We start from the raw sequence: 15,553 nt of genomic DNA, 5'->3' as shown, positions 1-15,553 counted from the left end.
TATAGTCATCCAAAAATGGAAGTCTATTCTAGTGATCCGCAAACAAGCTCATCCGTTATGGAGGAAGGCACTCAGAGCCAACGCGCAAGCTTGTTTGCATCACTTACAAACCAGTAATGGAGACCATGGGATTTATTTAAAAATCCCTCTCCCACTTAGTTATTTATAAATGAGGAATTTTAACTATGCTAGCCTACTTTACTTGTAAACTAACATGCACACACATCATAATATAAAAGCAATAGAGAAACTAATTTTCAACTATTATGGCTTTTATCTCTAGTTGTCCTCCGTGTGTTGTCATCCCAAGCTACTGCCACTGGTGTCGCATCCATCTTGCTCCTTGTTCCGCTGCGCCTCTGGTCCTTAGAAGGTTCCACGCTTTGCAAGATTCGATCCGCGACATAAATAGAATTTTACATTTTGATCCTATATTCCATAAAAGGAATGTACATGTATCTAGATCAAAAATAAAATCCTAATAAAACTAAATACAGCTCCTGCTATATTTGAATACAATCATGCACACACATTTAAATGCCCTTGACATGTCCAAGGGTCCAATCACACACATAATAACTAAAAGCCATAATAGTTGGATCCTGCATCCACAAAGTTAGCACATCCTACTATTAACCTGCCTAAATTATGTATGACATGTGCATAATTAAACTAAATACCAAATACACAGAGGCAAAACCCTAGCTCTGATACCAATTGTTGGTTGCTACTCGGAAAACCTATAGGTTCCACTGTACAAAAATTTTGTACAAAGGACTGAACCTTTTCCTAGCTACCATGTGTTCTTTTAAATTAAATTTTGGATCACCTGCGGAACTTAACACGTTTGATCCAAAACTTAATCTATTTGTTCTTTTAGGTTTTGACTTGGATCTCCTGCGGAACTTTACACGTTCGACCCAAGTCTCCTTAAGTTATTAATTCCATTAAATATTAATTTCCATAATTGGTTCCCAGTACTGACGTGGCGAGGCACATGGCCTTCTTGGATATGGGAGCAACCACCACCGACTAGACAAAACCTTTTATAGAAAGCTAATATTTAATTTCCTAAAATTACTTTAGGTTAACCAAAGAGAACAATCAAATCACAAGGAAAAGAAAAAATAAAAGAACACAATATCGAAAAACATATTCGAAATTCTTGAACGTAAGCCTCTTGTATTTGGTATTATTTCCATAAATAACTAGCATGATGCGGAAATAAAAATTACTAGTTATACCTTTTAGAAAAACCTCTTGATCTTCTACCGTATTCCTCTTCTAACCTCCAACGTTGTGTGGGCAACGATCTACCGAGATGAGAAACCACCAACCACCTTCTTCTCCTCCAAGCAAGGTTCGGCCACAAAGGAAGAACTTCACCAAAGAAGAAAACCAAAATACTAACCAAGCTCCAAGAGATGCTAGCTTTCTCTCCTTCTTCTTCTTCTTCTCCAAGTAGTATCCGGTCACCACAAGAGCTCCAAGGAAGGGAGAGAGGTTCGGCCACCACAAGAGGAAGAGAGGGAGAGGATGGCCGGCCACACCAAGGAACAAAAGAGGGAGAGAAAATAATAGAGGTTGTGTCTCATGAAGGCACCCCTACCCCTTCTTTTATATTCCTTGGCCTAGGCAAATTAGGAAATTTATTTACAATAAAATTTCCTTAATTTCCTTGACATGATTTATTTGAGAAAAATAAAATAAAATTTCCCAAATAAACTCTAATGGCCGGCCACATCAAGAGGAAGCAAATTGGACAAGTTTCAATCAACAATTAAAACTTTCCTTATTTGTTTCCGAAAATTTTAAAATTAAAATTTCTCTTTAAAAATCTCTTCATGGTTAATAAAAGGAAATTTCTATAATTTTAATTTTATTAACATGTGAATAATTTTAAAGAGAAAAATAAAACATCTCTCCAATCTACAAATAAGGAAAGAGATCTAATCTCTTTCTTTAATCTTTTGTAGATCTTTTACAAGAGAGATATTTTAATTTTAATTCTCTTTAAATTATATCTTCCACATAATAATAAAAATTAAAATTAAATTTCTTTTTTAATTTAATTTGGCCGGCCCTACTAGCTTGGGTTCAAGGTAGGGCCGGCCACCCAATTGTATACCTAGGCCGGCCCTAGCTTGTTCCCAAGCTAGCTTGGCCGGCCCCTATTGGGTGGGTATATAAGGTGGGTATAGGTGGGTATAGAACTCTATAAATAAGAGGCTACGATAGGGACCGAGAGGAGAAATTAGTTTTGGTCTCCCGATAAAATTAAGCATCCCGTGTTCGCCCCGAACACACAACTTAATTTTATCAATGATAATTCATTCCACTAGATAACTATCATTGAACTACCGCACCAATCCCAAATTACTTTTCTTGGGCTCCTTCTTATTATGAGTGTGTTAGTCTCCCTGTGTTTAAGATATCGAATGCCCACTAATTAAGTGAGTTACTGACAACTCATTTAATTAATATCTAAGTCCAAGAGTAGTACCACTCAACCTTATCGTCATGTCGGACTAAGTCCACCTGCAGGGTTTAACATGACAATCCTTATGAGCTCCTCTTGAGGACATTATCAACCTAGTATCTCTAGGACACAGTTTCCTTCTATAATCAACAACACACACTATAAGTGATATCATTTCCCAATTTATCGGGCTTGTTGATTTATCGAACTAAATCTCACCCATTGATAAATTAAAGAAATTAATATCAAATATATGTGCTTGTTATTATATTAGGATTAAGAGCACACACTTCCATAATAACCGAGGTCTTTGTTTCTTTATAAAGTCAGTATAAAAGAAACGACCCCAAATGGTCATACTCAATACACTCTGAGTGTACTAGTGTAATTATACAGTCAAGATAAACTGACACCTAATTACACTACGACCTTCTAATGGTTTGTTCCTTTCCATTTTGGTCGTGAGCTACTGTTTATAATTTATAAGGTACTGATAATATCATCTTCTGTATGTGACACCACATACTATATTATCTACAATATAAATTAATTGAACAACTACAACTAAATGTAGAAAATTTGACCAAATGTGATTCTTTATTCATAATGAATGTTTACAAAGCTTAGGCTTTCAGTATACACTCCAACACCTTTGTATTGTAATGTATCTTTGTACTCCTATCTTGCTGTTGCAAGAAGTTTGTGGCGAGGTTTCTCCACCCAGAAGGAGTTTCTATTAGCCGGTTTTCCAGGGTCTCATCCACCGACAGATTGAGAGGATTCGTCCACCTTACGGACACGCCGAGGAGTAGGAGTTTCATCTCCGAACCTCGTTACATCGCTGTGCTTGAGGTTTGATTTCTCCATTTACGTTTCTGTTGTTATTTTTCCGCTGCGCTAACTTGATTTGTAGAAAGAAACGCGAATTTGGGGTCGGCTATTCACACCCCCCCTCTCTAGCCGCGACCGTCGATCCTAACAAGTGGTATCAGAGAGAGGTCGCTCTTCGTCGGATTAACACCCGGGGGAGCACGAGCTAGAGAATGGATGGACTTGGAGAAGACGTAACGATTCCACCCTTCTACGATCGCGACGACTTCGCCTTTTGGAAGGTAAGAATGAAGTACTTTCTTATGACTAACTTAGTTAATTGGAAGTGTGTACAAGTAGGTTTTGTTCCTCCAAGGGATGAAGAAGGAGAAATTCTTGAGAAGAAGAGGTGGACGAAGGAACAAATCCACCAATCCGTAATCAACGACGAGGTAATGAAAATTTTTGAATTCTCATTACCTAACGATATCTTGTGTAAGATAGGTGGTTACAACAATGCCAAGGAATTGTGGAACAACTTGGCCAAGTTCCATGAGGGAAGCTCCAATTCAAGTCATGAAGAGGAATCAAGTGAGTCAAGTAGCTCACTTCATGGATGTAAGGAATTAGAAGTTGAGGGCTACTCAACATCTAAGGAAGAAGAGGAGGAGAGTTCTTCTTCAAGATTGGAGCAAGAAGAAGAAGCTTCTATCTCCGGAAGGGATGTAGGAGAAAGCTCATATCCACCCTCAACACTAGGTAACTCAAGCAATTTAATTTCTTGTAAATTACATATAATGTGCTTTGAGTGTAGGGAATATGGACATTACAAGAGTAAGTGTCCAAGGAGGATTAGGAAGACTCCACCGGCGCCAAAGGTCAAGAAAGCCGGAGTCCCGATACGCAAGGGTAAGGAGCACGTGGTGTGCTTCCAATGCAAGCGAAGGGGACACTATAGGAGCCAATGTCCGAGGGGGAGGCAATCTCACAAGGACAAGAGACCGAGCACGTCTATAGGGGGAGCTAAGGCAAACCCTAAGGTACCCTTTAAGGCACATTATTGCAATTCTAATAAGAAACATGCTAGTAGCTTTATTGCAATTGCCAATGATGATAAGCATGATAACTATAGTAACCGATACACGTGCTTAGGTGCCAAACATGTTAGTCTAGATAAGGACAATACTAGAAAAACCAACCCTAGAATTGACTCATCTAAGGTTAAGGAAAACCTAGGTAGGAATCCCAAAATAACTAGACATATGCCTAGGTATACCTCAAAGAAAAATGACAAATTAAAACTTGAGGTATTAGAAAAGGAAAATCAAGTCTTGAGGTCAAGACTTGACAATTTAGAAAAGGCCCTTAAGAATTTAGAGAAGTCAACTCAAGGGTCTAAGGGTCAAAAATCAAAGCCCACTTATCATAAAGTTTCATTTGATTATGGAACAAGACCTAGGGCTAGAAAGACCATCACCAAGGTCACAAGGGGAGTCACCCCTAGAGTTGATCTTGATGAGTCCCAAATGACCAAGGCTTTAAAGCCTAGGAGGGTCATTAGGAGGGTTGCTAGGGAAGTCATCCCTAGTGAATATTTAGTGAACCCAATGAGCTCAAATAGGTTTTGGGTTCCTAGGAGCGTGATTTCATCACGCTAGATGGTTTAGGGTGTGCCAACCTTACTTGAATAGGTAGTTAACCTAATCATGGCAACAGGTGGCACTTTAGGAATTTTCAAGGTGTAATCAAGCCTTGAAAATGAAATGAAAAGTTATTCCTAAGGTGATTAGGATGTGCCAATCATATTTGAGGAGTTGTCTAGAGTCAATCTAATTGGCACATAGTGATCTAAAAATCTTTGGTATAAGATGCTAGGTCTATTACACTTAGGAATATAGAACCTATGGAAAAATGATCAAAACTATCAAAAATGGCAATTAAGGCTAGAATTAGGTATCTTCTATACCTTTACATGTTATTTGTCATATATTATTTGCCATATGCAATGTCATGACATCATATTTAATTTATTATCATTTGAAATGTCATGATAATGCTTAGGTTAGTTAAATGTCATGCTCTATTTAAGTTTCATACTTTATGCCATGACATCATAACTTTGGCACATGTTTTTACTTATGATATCATTATATGCCATGTCATCATCTTTTGCATTTATAATCAATTAATTTGATTTAAGGACAAAAACACAATTTGATATGGAGATCAAATTGTTGTTTAGAAAATGCATGAGAACTTAGCCTAAGATGACCTAAACCCATATCTCACATCAAAATTGACTTAGATGTGTTTGATACACCTTAGATGTGTGTGAGATATTAGGATCATGAGTTAGGATCAAGGTGCATAGTTCTTGTACCTAGATGAGCATAATTCGAAATTGAGGATCATAGGGAAAACTTGTGTACAAGTCATGTACATTTAGCCCTAAGATTGTGGTCCTAAATTAAATGGTTTAAAATCATTTCAATGTTGATTTGAAAAACCTTGATGAAGCTTTTCTAGTGATAGCATTCATCATTGAGTAAGTTGATACAAAGATTGATTAACTTTGAGTTATTTCAAAATCTTTTGAACTTTGTATCAGGATTTGAAAATGGAAGTTATTTTCATAAAAAAACTATTTTTTCTTGATAGTATATGTTATGAGGAATGTATCCTCAAAGTTTTACAATTTTTTGAATTTTCTGGAATTTTCTAGGAGTTTCTGAATTTCGGGAGGAAAATCAGAAATTCTGATATTAGTCTTGTGGGCCGATTAGAGAGGATTCTGATCGGTCCAGGAAAGTGTGGATCGGTCACTAGGACCGATCCAAGAGAGTGTGGATCGGTCTGGTGACCGATCCAGTGAAGGTTGATCGGTGACCGATCAGAGCGTGCCAAATGCTGATTTTTCGACTGTTGACTGAAATTTCAGCTATGGAAGTTGGTGGTTTAGATTTCTAAAGGTTTGAAACTCTCCACGACATTGTTGGTGCAATGGTCAAGGGGGAGTTGACCTTTAGGGGGAGTTTTACTACTGGTCAAGGGGGAGTTGACCTTTAGGGGGAGTTTTTACTCCTAAAGACTTGAGTGATATGGGATTATCACTAAGTTAATTGTTGACCTTAGTATAAGGGGGAAATTAAGGGTTTCAATGAAAGGTATGGGACTTTCATTAGGAAGAAACTCTTGACCTTAAGTCACTCTTTTTGATGTGTGTCAAAAAGGGGGAGAATGGGAGAATGTCCAAAGAATGTTCAAGGAAGAACATTAGAGTGTGGGGAGAATGTTCAAAGAAGAACATTGGAAAACCTAAGTTAGGTTATCGGGTTAACCTAACTTGATTATGGTTTTTGTCAAACATCAAAAAGGGGGAGATTGTTGGTGCAACCTTAGGTCAAGGTTGACCTGACTCGAGTTGTATTTTGATATTTGACGAGAATAGAAAAGTTCTATTCTGATGTTTGACGAGAGTAGAAAAGTTGTATTATGATGTTTGACAGAATACAAACTTGGGAGATTGTGGGTGCAATCTTTGGTCAAGGTTGACCCGAGGTGAGTCGATCTGATTCGGGACCTCCTGGTGAGTGAAGCCAGGTGAAAGTCTTGGTGAGTGAAGCCAGGCAAGGGAAAGTCCTGGTGAGTGAAGCCAGACAGGTGGAAAGTCCTGGTGAGTGAAGCCAGGCAGGTGGAAAGTCCTGGTGAGTGAAGCCAGGCAAGGGAAATCCAGATAGGTCAAGATTGACCAGACATCTGGTGAAAAGTCCAAGCAGGGAGCTTGGCACGGGAAAAGTCCAAGTATGGAAGCTTGGCATGTGAAGTCGGAAAGGGCTCGGTAGCTCGTTCTCCGGACTAGGTCAGAGAGGGCTCGGTAGCTCGTTCTCTAGACCGGATGAAGTCCGAGAGGGCTCGGTAGCTAGTTCTCCGGACTAAGTCGGAGAGGGCTCGGTAGCTCGTTCTCCGGACTAGGTCAGAGAGGGCTCGGTAGCTCGTTCTCTGGACCGGATGGAGTCGGAGAGGGCTCAGTAGCTCGTTTTATGGACCGGACGAAGTCGGAGAGGGCTCGGTAGCTCGTTCTCCGGACTATGTAGGGTTTAGGGATGGGAGCTCTAAACCTGGATCGGCCTAGTGACCGATCCAGTGATACGCTGGTTGACTGATCGGTCTGGTGACCGATCAGTAACCAAACAGTGTGTTTCTGTGAATTACCTGATCGGTCTGGTGACCGATCAGTAATCATACAGAAGCGAAGAAGATCGGGAGAAGAAAGAGGGGGATCGGTCTGTGGACAGATCCACCTGAGTCCTGATCGGTCTACAGACCGATCAGAGAGTTGGGCAACTCTCTGTGAAGCGTGCTGATCGGTCTGGGGACCGATCAGTATAGGTCCTGATCGGTCCCCAAGACCGATCAGAGAAGGTCTGGACCGATCAGGGTGGAGCCTGATCGGTCCAGCTCTAGCCGTTGAGTCACAACGGCTAGATTTCTGCTGTGTCTTCTGCCCTCTTCACAGGTTCGCAGGTTCAGGGATATAAAGGGGTCGAGTGCCTCTACAGTCTGGCGGTCGCCTCTCTTTTCTTGCTGATCTTACTGCAATCAGAGCTTTGCTGAGCTCTCATTTTCCTGAAGCTTCGTGGAAGCTTCCTTCGGCTGGTTCCTGCTGTTGTAGGTGTTTCGTGAAGTTGCTGCTTCATCCAGTCGACGAGAAGGCAAGCTGTGTTTTTACATTCTTACTGCCTTTGTATTGTGCTGTATCTTTGTACTCCTATCTTGCTGTTGCAAGAAGTTTGTGGCGAGGTTTCTCCACCCAGAAGGAGTTTCTATTAGCCGATTTTCCGGGGTCTCATCCACCGACGGATTGAGAGGATTCGTCCACCTTACGGACACGCCGAGGAGTAGGAGTTTCATCTCCGAACCTCGTTACATCGCTGTACTTGAGGTTTGATTTCTCCATTTACGTTTCTGTTGTTATTTTTCCGCTGCGCTTACTTGATTTGTAGAAAGAAACGCGAATTTGGGGTCGGCTATTCACACCCCCCCCCCCTCTCTAGCCGCGACCGTCGATCCTAACAGTTAGCTCGTGAACATGTTTATTAAACTCATAAATCAACTTTTAAATAAAAATAATAATAGTTTTGATATTGAATTTATAGATTTTATACTCTACTTATGAAAAACATAGACAAATATATTAAATTTATTTATTAGAATAAAATTATAAATTTTAACAAGAATATTATAATTTTTTTAAAATATATAATTTAGTTTTTAATGAATATTTAAATTTATAATTTATATTTATTAAGCTCGTTTAGGCTCGATAAAAGCTCGTGAGCCATGAATATATTCGTTAAATAAAGCTCGAGCTCGGTTTGATTATAAACGAGCCAAACTCAAACATCCAAGAGTTCAACTCGGCTCGACTCGATTACACCCCTACTGATCGTTAGTTATTAACTAACTATCAGAAGATAGCAGTATTTACTTGGTTAGTCAGGTTAAGTGATTTTATCCAGTTAGTGTTTGACTAAAAATGGATTACTTAACCTAATCAATGTACAATTGTATTTTACACTCGGACTTATGTTGATGCACTGATAGAAGCATCTGAAGTCTAGGCAAAATGCCTACGCATCTCACACCATTCTATGTTCATAAATACACAATCAAGGTAACCCTAGTGTGTTTGTGAGATGCTCAATTCCTAGAGCTATAGGATCATGGTTTCTATGGGTTTGATCTATGCTAAGGCTAAAACAGGTTTTGGAATACTAAAGAAATGGTAAATTTTTTAAAAAATAAATAATTATCCTAGAATTTGTAAAACACTTTGAAAATTCTATTTGATAATAAATGTCCAAGTCTATCGTGCACATTCATAATCGCCTTCTTAGATTACTGAATTCAGATTCTGGTAGTGCCTTGGTAAAAATGTCAGCCAGATTTGACTTGGACTCAACATAGTTGAGTTCAATATCTCCTTTGGTGATGTGATATCTCATAAAGTGATGTTTTATTTCAACATGTTTGGTTCTTGAATCATGCACTAGATTTTTGATTAAGTTAATTGAACTAATATTATCGATATGGATTTTTACATTTTTATATTCTAAGTTAAAGTCTTTTAATGTGTGCATCATCCATAACAGTTGTGTTACACACTCACCCATTGCTATGTATTCAGCTTCAATAGTAGACAAAGTGACACAGTGTTATTTTCTGCTAAACCTGTAGATAAGTGATGGTTCAAGTAACTGGCATCCACCACTTGTACTTTTACCATCTAGTTTACAGCTGCATAGTCTGAGTCAGAGCAACCTATTAGTTCAAGATTAGGTGTTCTAAGATACCAAATTCTTACATTTGGTGTTCCTTTTAGATATCTAAAAATTATTTTTACATTTGTTAAGTGGGATTTCTTAGCACAGGTTTGTATTTAGCACACATATTAACTGCAAATAAAATATCAGGTCAACTTACAGTTAAGTATAAAATGCTGCCTATGACACTCCTATAGTATTCTAGGTCTACGGATTTTTCATTTGGGTCATTATCTAAGGTTGTGTCGGTTGCCATTGGTGTTTCTATTTCTTTGGTGTTTTCCATTCCAAATATTTTAAGTAATTCTTTGATATATTTTTATTGGTAAACATAATTTCCTTTATTAATTTGTTTAATTTGTAATCCTAAAAAATAAGTTAGTTTACCTACTAATCTCATTTCAAATTCTTATTCCATTAAGGTTATAAATTCTTGTAAAAATTCTGAATTGGTTGAACCAAAGATTATGTCATCTACATATACTTGGGATATAAAGATATCTTGTTTGACTGATTTTACAAATAGATTTGGATCAATTTATCCTTGGTTGAATCCTTTAGAAATTAGATAGGAGGTCAACCTTTCATACCAAGCCCTAGGTGCTTGTTTAAGACCATACAAGGTTTTCTTAAGTTTAAAGACATGGTCAGGATGATCTAAACTCTCAAACACAGATGGTTGACTTACATAAACTTCTTCTTTTATTAGCCCATTTAAGAAGGAGGATTTAACATCCGTTTGATAAAGTTTAAATCCTTTATGGGCTGCATAGCTAAGTAACATTCTAATAGACTCAAGTCTAGCTATTGAAGCATATGTTTCATCATAGTCAAGCCCCTCTACTTGACTAAGCCCATTAACTACTGGTCTAGCATTGTTTCTAACAATATCTCCATTTTCACTTAGTCTATTTATGAATACTCATTTTGTTTCTATTACCTTTTTATTGTCAGGTAGTGGTACTAAGTCTCAGACTTCATTTCTTTCAAATTAGGCTAGTTCTTCTTGCATGACTATGATCCAATCTGTGTCAAGTAGAGATTCTTCTATCGTTTTGGGTTTAATCTTAGAGATCAAGGATATTTGACTTAAATTTCTAAAAGCTGATCTAATTTGGACTCTTAGGTCTGGGCCACCAATTATTTGGTCAATTGGATGGTTTGGGTTAGCTCTTATGGTTCTAGTAGGTTCATTCTCTTGAGGTTGATGTTCTTCTTTGTATTCGTGACTTAGATTTTCATTTGCTCTCCCTTGACTAGTGTTACCTAGAACAAAGTTAATTGTTTGAATCTGGGTTTGTTCTAAGTTTTGGTTAGATCCTTTAAATTTTACATTTGTGGTTTCTTTGATTCTTAAAGTGGTTTTGTTATATACTCTGTAACCTCTACTATTTAATGAGTAACCTACAAAAATTCCATTTTCTACTTTTGAGGTGAATTTTTCTAAGTATTCTCTTGTATTTAATATATAAACTGGGCATCTGAATACCTTAAAGTATTTGATATTGGGTGTTTTATTATAGTAGAGTTCAAATAAAGTTTTATTATGATTTTTATTTATTATGGTTCGGTTTTGTACATATCAAGTTGTACTAACAGCTTCTGTCCAAAAATATTTTGGGAGTTGATATTCGTTTAACATTGTTCTGGAGGGTTCAAGTAGGGTTCTATTTTTTCTTTCCACTATTTTATTTTGTTGGGATGTTTTAGGGCATGAAAATTCATGATGATAACTATTTTCAAGGAAAAATAGATTAAAGTTATTATTCTTAAATTCACCTTTATTATCACTTCTTATTCGTTTAATTTTTTGGTATTTTTTATTTTTAGTTTGTTTGCAAAAATTACTAAAGTCTTTAAATGTTTCATCTTTATTTTTTATGAATTTTACCCAGGTGAATCTAGTGTAATCATATATTATTACTAGACAATAGAGACTTCCATTTATTGATTTAGTTCTATGAGAGTCAAATAGGTCCAAGTGCAACAATTCTAGTATAAAGTTTGTTTGAATTTGATTGGTTGATTTGTGAGTTGATTTTATTTATTTTCCTTATTGACAGACATTACAAATTGTTGAGTCTAAGTTAGGTAATCTTGGTAAGCCTCTAACTAACCCATTTAATTTGCTTAGATTTCTAAAGTTTGTGTGGGACATTCTTCTATGCTATAACTAGGTTTCTTCTTTTTGTGACAAGTGACACTTAAGTGAGGAAATGGCTAGGTTAATTGCATAGATGTTGTCCTTTCTAAATCCTTTTAATTTATGGTAGGGTTATATATGTGTTTAATTAAGCATTATGAAGATAGGAACCTAACCTTATATCCAGAATTACACAACTGACTAATGCTAAGTAGATTGTATTTGAAATTATCAACAAGTAATACTTTTTTAACAATAAAGTCAGTTTTGAGTTTGATATTACCTATCTTAATTACCTTGAGTTTGCCATTGTTTCCAAAGGCAATTGTTCCTAAACTTTTGCATGAGTTTACCTTGAGTTTGAGTGAACTTTGTGTGATCCCCAGTCATGTGTCTGGAACAATCACTGTTTAATATCCACTAAGTTTTCTACAACAGGTAGGAGTTATTAACAAAACCAATTTAGATTAAGCTTAATTTGAAATTTGAGTTGAATTTTAAATTAAGGTGAATAAGTTTAATTAAGTTTTAAGTTTGAGTGTTAAATTTTAATCTTAGTTTTAATTTAATTTAATTTTAAATCCTTAATCATCTCACCCGATTTATGTTTTCAATAAAAGTATCATATAGTTTTGTAGATGAGTTAGATGGAATTTTTAGGGTTGAGTTTAACTTTGTGTCAAATTCAAGTTTAGCTTTGGATTCAACAAATAGACATTCTTCATATAAACTTCTGGGCTATGATGAGTCACTTGGGCATCATTAGAGTAACCATGCCTTCGAGGTTTTCCAAATAGTCCTATCCACTGAACTTAGTACAAAACTTTGGTCTAACTAGTTAGGATTCTTAAGGGGTAGCTTCAACTAGTTCCACAAAATGCACCAGGTCGAAGTCATATCTTCCTAGACATGCATAGACAAAGTTTCCCTAACCTAATATCATCCAAAACTTCACCAGTACCGTTTATCAAGTTAAATTGTTGTCCCTATTTAAGCTAATCCTAATTACCCAGTTAGGTAAGTTATTATTTTGGAGGTGCCAACTAATTTAGAGCCTCCCTCTGAATTATTGAACTTGAATTTTAAGTTTTGGATTTGTATCAATTACTTTTATAATTATAGTGGACTTAAAGATAATTTGATTTATTTTGTTTGTATGAGTTTGAACTGTTTGACTTTATTTTACCTTTTAGATTTAGATTTGATTTATTTGATTTTATTTTGTTCTTAAGTTTGGAATTTAGATTTGAAGGTTTATTTTGGTTTGAATTTATAGATTTAGTTGGATTTGATTTTAGATAATGGATTTCATTTTTAGGTACGTAATATTGGTTGATTCCTACTTGCGTGGTTAGACACGCTTTTGGAACCCAAACTTTAATTTTATTTTGGTTAACTAAGGATATAAAGGTTTTGTTGGTTGAGCTAGACTTGTATCCGAGTCCGGACTTGTTGTACATAGCTCTTTATGACCCAAGTATCATGTCGAGATACTTGGATCTAGTTGTGAATTTCTTTAGTAATTCTTTTAGTTCGACTACTTCTCTTTTCAATCTAAAATTGCCCTCCTCAAGTTTTGTAACTTGAGTTGGGATTTCAGCTTGAATCAGTTCAGTCGTTGAATTTGATTTTAATTGCTCATTAAGTATTTTATTTTATTTTGTTAGTTCGTTTATTTTATTTTCAGAGTTAGTTAATTTCTTATTTAAACATGCAATAATTTTAAAAAACTTTTTTCTTAAACCAAAATATACCTCATCGGAACCTTTGAAAACGAGTGCGGTCTCGTGACTCGATTCAGGTTCGGACTTATCTTCCGATTCACTTTCTGATTCTGGTCCGTATGCCATCAGTGCGAGGTAGTTGGTGTGCTTCAGTTCTTCACCATCTGATTCATCCCCAGATGATTCATCCCCAGTCGCCTTGAAGGTTTTCTTCTTCTTGAGATTCAGGCAGTTGGTCTTGTAGTGTCATGTCTTGTTACATTCAAAGCATGTCACATTCGTCTTATTGTTGCTAGAGTTTGAGGTTGAGTTGATCTTCTGCAGGTCTCTTTTTGCGAAATTCTTCTTTCTCCTGGTGAACATCTTTCTTACAAGGTTCACCATGTATTCTTCATCATCTGAATTTGGGTCAGACTTGACTTCAGGTTCTAGCTTAGTTTTGGATTTTCCTTTTGACGTTCTTGCAACAAGAGCAATACCTTTCTTGATTTTAGCATTTGTTTGTTCGTGTAGCTCTAATTCATAAAACAATTCATCTAACTTTAACTTGGACAAGTTTCTCGAAATCTTATAGGCATCCACGATGGATGTCCACAGTGTATTTTGAGGAAATGTATTTATAGCGTACCTTATAAGATCACGGTTCTCCATCTGGTGGCCAATTGTGTGAAGTCCATTGAGGATATCCTTTATCCTCACGTGCAGTTGACTGACAGTCTCACCTTCCTATATTTTTATATTAAATAATTTATTTAAATATAGATCTCTTTTCGTTACCTTTGCGTCGTTAGTTCCCTCGTATAGTTCTATGAGTTTGTCCCATAGCTCTTTGGCATTTTCGTGTGGGTTGATGTGGTTCAGCTCCTCTTTTGTTAGCCCGCACTGGATTATGTTAAGGGCCTTGAAGTCAATCTGGGTCTTCTTCTTCATTTCCGAATTCAAATTTTTCGAGTCCATTAGAATTTTGGCATTGTCCATTGGTGTCTTGTACCCTTTGGTGACGCTGAACCATTGGTTGAAATCAGTTTTGAAATACACCTTCATCCGCTTCTTCTAGTATGGGAAATCTGTTGGTGCATTTTGCACTAATGGTCTAACTCAGATTTTGATGAATGACAAGAAAGTTAAGTTAGGTGTTGTTATGATGTAACCACTTGACCAAGTGTGTAGGAGTTAACATGTCCAGCTAGGTCAACGGGCTGGCCGGATAGCTGGCAGAAAGTCCAGCTAGGTCAACGGACCAACCGAATAGCTGGTGGAAAGTCCAACTAGGTCAACGGGTCGATCAGATAGCTTGTGGGAAGCTCAACTAGGTCAATGGGTCGACCGGATAGCTGGCAAGAAGTCCATATAGGTCAACGAGCCGACCGAATATCTAGCAAGAAGTCCAACTAGATCTACGAGCCAACCGGATAACTGGTGTGAAATCCAGATAGGTCGACAGGCCGACCAGATATCTAGCAGGAAATCTAGTTAGGTATGTGGACCGGATAACTGACAAACTGGTAAGTAAAGGTAAGTCATTTGAGGAGAGTGATCTTGTGAGGATGCGTCCCAGTTGAGGGACAGTTGGCGTCAATCCATGTTAGGATCCCTAATCTGAGACCTTGACTAGTTCCTGGTCCTGGGAAGATAGGAACTAATTACTACTGATCAGTATTATTATTGTAATAACACTTGTCTTGCAGGTTATTTGATTTATTAGACTAACGTCATTTTGCAGGACAAATGAGCAAATTTACCTTTGGATGAACAGTGTTCGAAGGCAACTTCAAGCAAGTGGAAGGCGCCTTCGTACTGTTCATGGAAGGGATAAAACTTAACCGCTTTGACAATAAGTTGCGGCAAACTTCGGGATAAAATTTAACCCATCGGATGCGCCTTCCATGCCTTATATAAGGTAGTCTCGAGAAGGCTTCAATACAAAACATTTATACGAGCTACTACGCATCCAAACGACTTTTCGACTGCTCCGAGAGCTCCTGCTACGACTCTGTTGCAAAGTTGCTACGCCCGACGATTGTTCCAAGGACTTTAGATCACGGCCAGCAGACTGACATCGACACGCGAATAA

At 37.2% G+C, this 15,553-nt stretch overlaps 1 protein-coding gene across 1 annotated transcript in view; it reads right to left on the bottom strand.

Annotated features, from left to right (window-relative positions):
* LOC122043568 (transitional endoplasmic reticulum ATPase homolog 2-like) overlaps positions 1 to 14,409 on the bottom strand; it is a 29,270-nt gene extending 14,861 nt beyond the window's left edge. The window contains exons 1-3 of the mRNA XM_042604186.1: positions 14,257 to 14,409; positions 13,852 to 14,130; positions 13,510 to 13,716 (exon numbers count right to left, since the gene is read on the bottom strand). Of these exons, the coding sequence (XP_042460120.1) occupies positions 13,510 to 13,716; positions 13,852 to 14,130; positions 14,257 to 14,409 (639 nt within the window). The remainder of the gene's footprint in view (positions 1 to 13,509; positions 13,717 to 13,851; positions 14,131 to 14,256) is intronic.
* Between the last annotated feature and the right edge of the window lie 1,144 nt (positions 14,410 to 15,553).

Source organism: Zingiber officinale, chromosome 2A (genome assembly GCF_018446385.1).
Source record: "Zingiber officinale cultivar Zhangliang chromosome 2A, Zo_v1.1, whole genome shotgun sequence".
NCBI lineage: Eukaryota > Viridiplantae > Streptophyta > Magnoliopsida > Zingiberales > Zingiberaceae > Zingiber > Zingiber officinale.
This window is presented reverse-complemented; position numbering and strand designations above follow the sequence as displayed.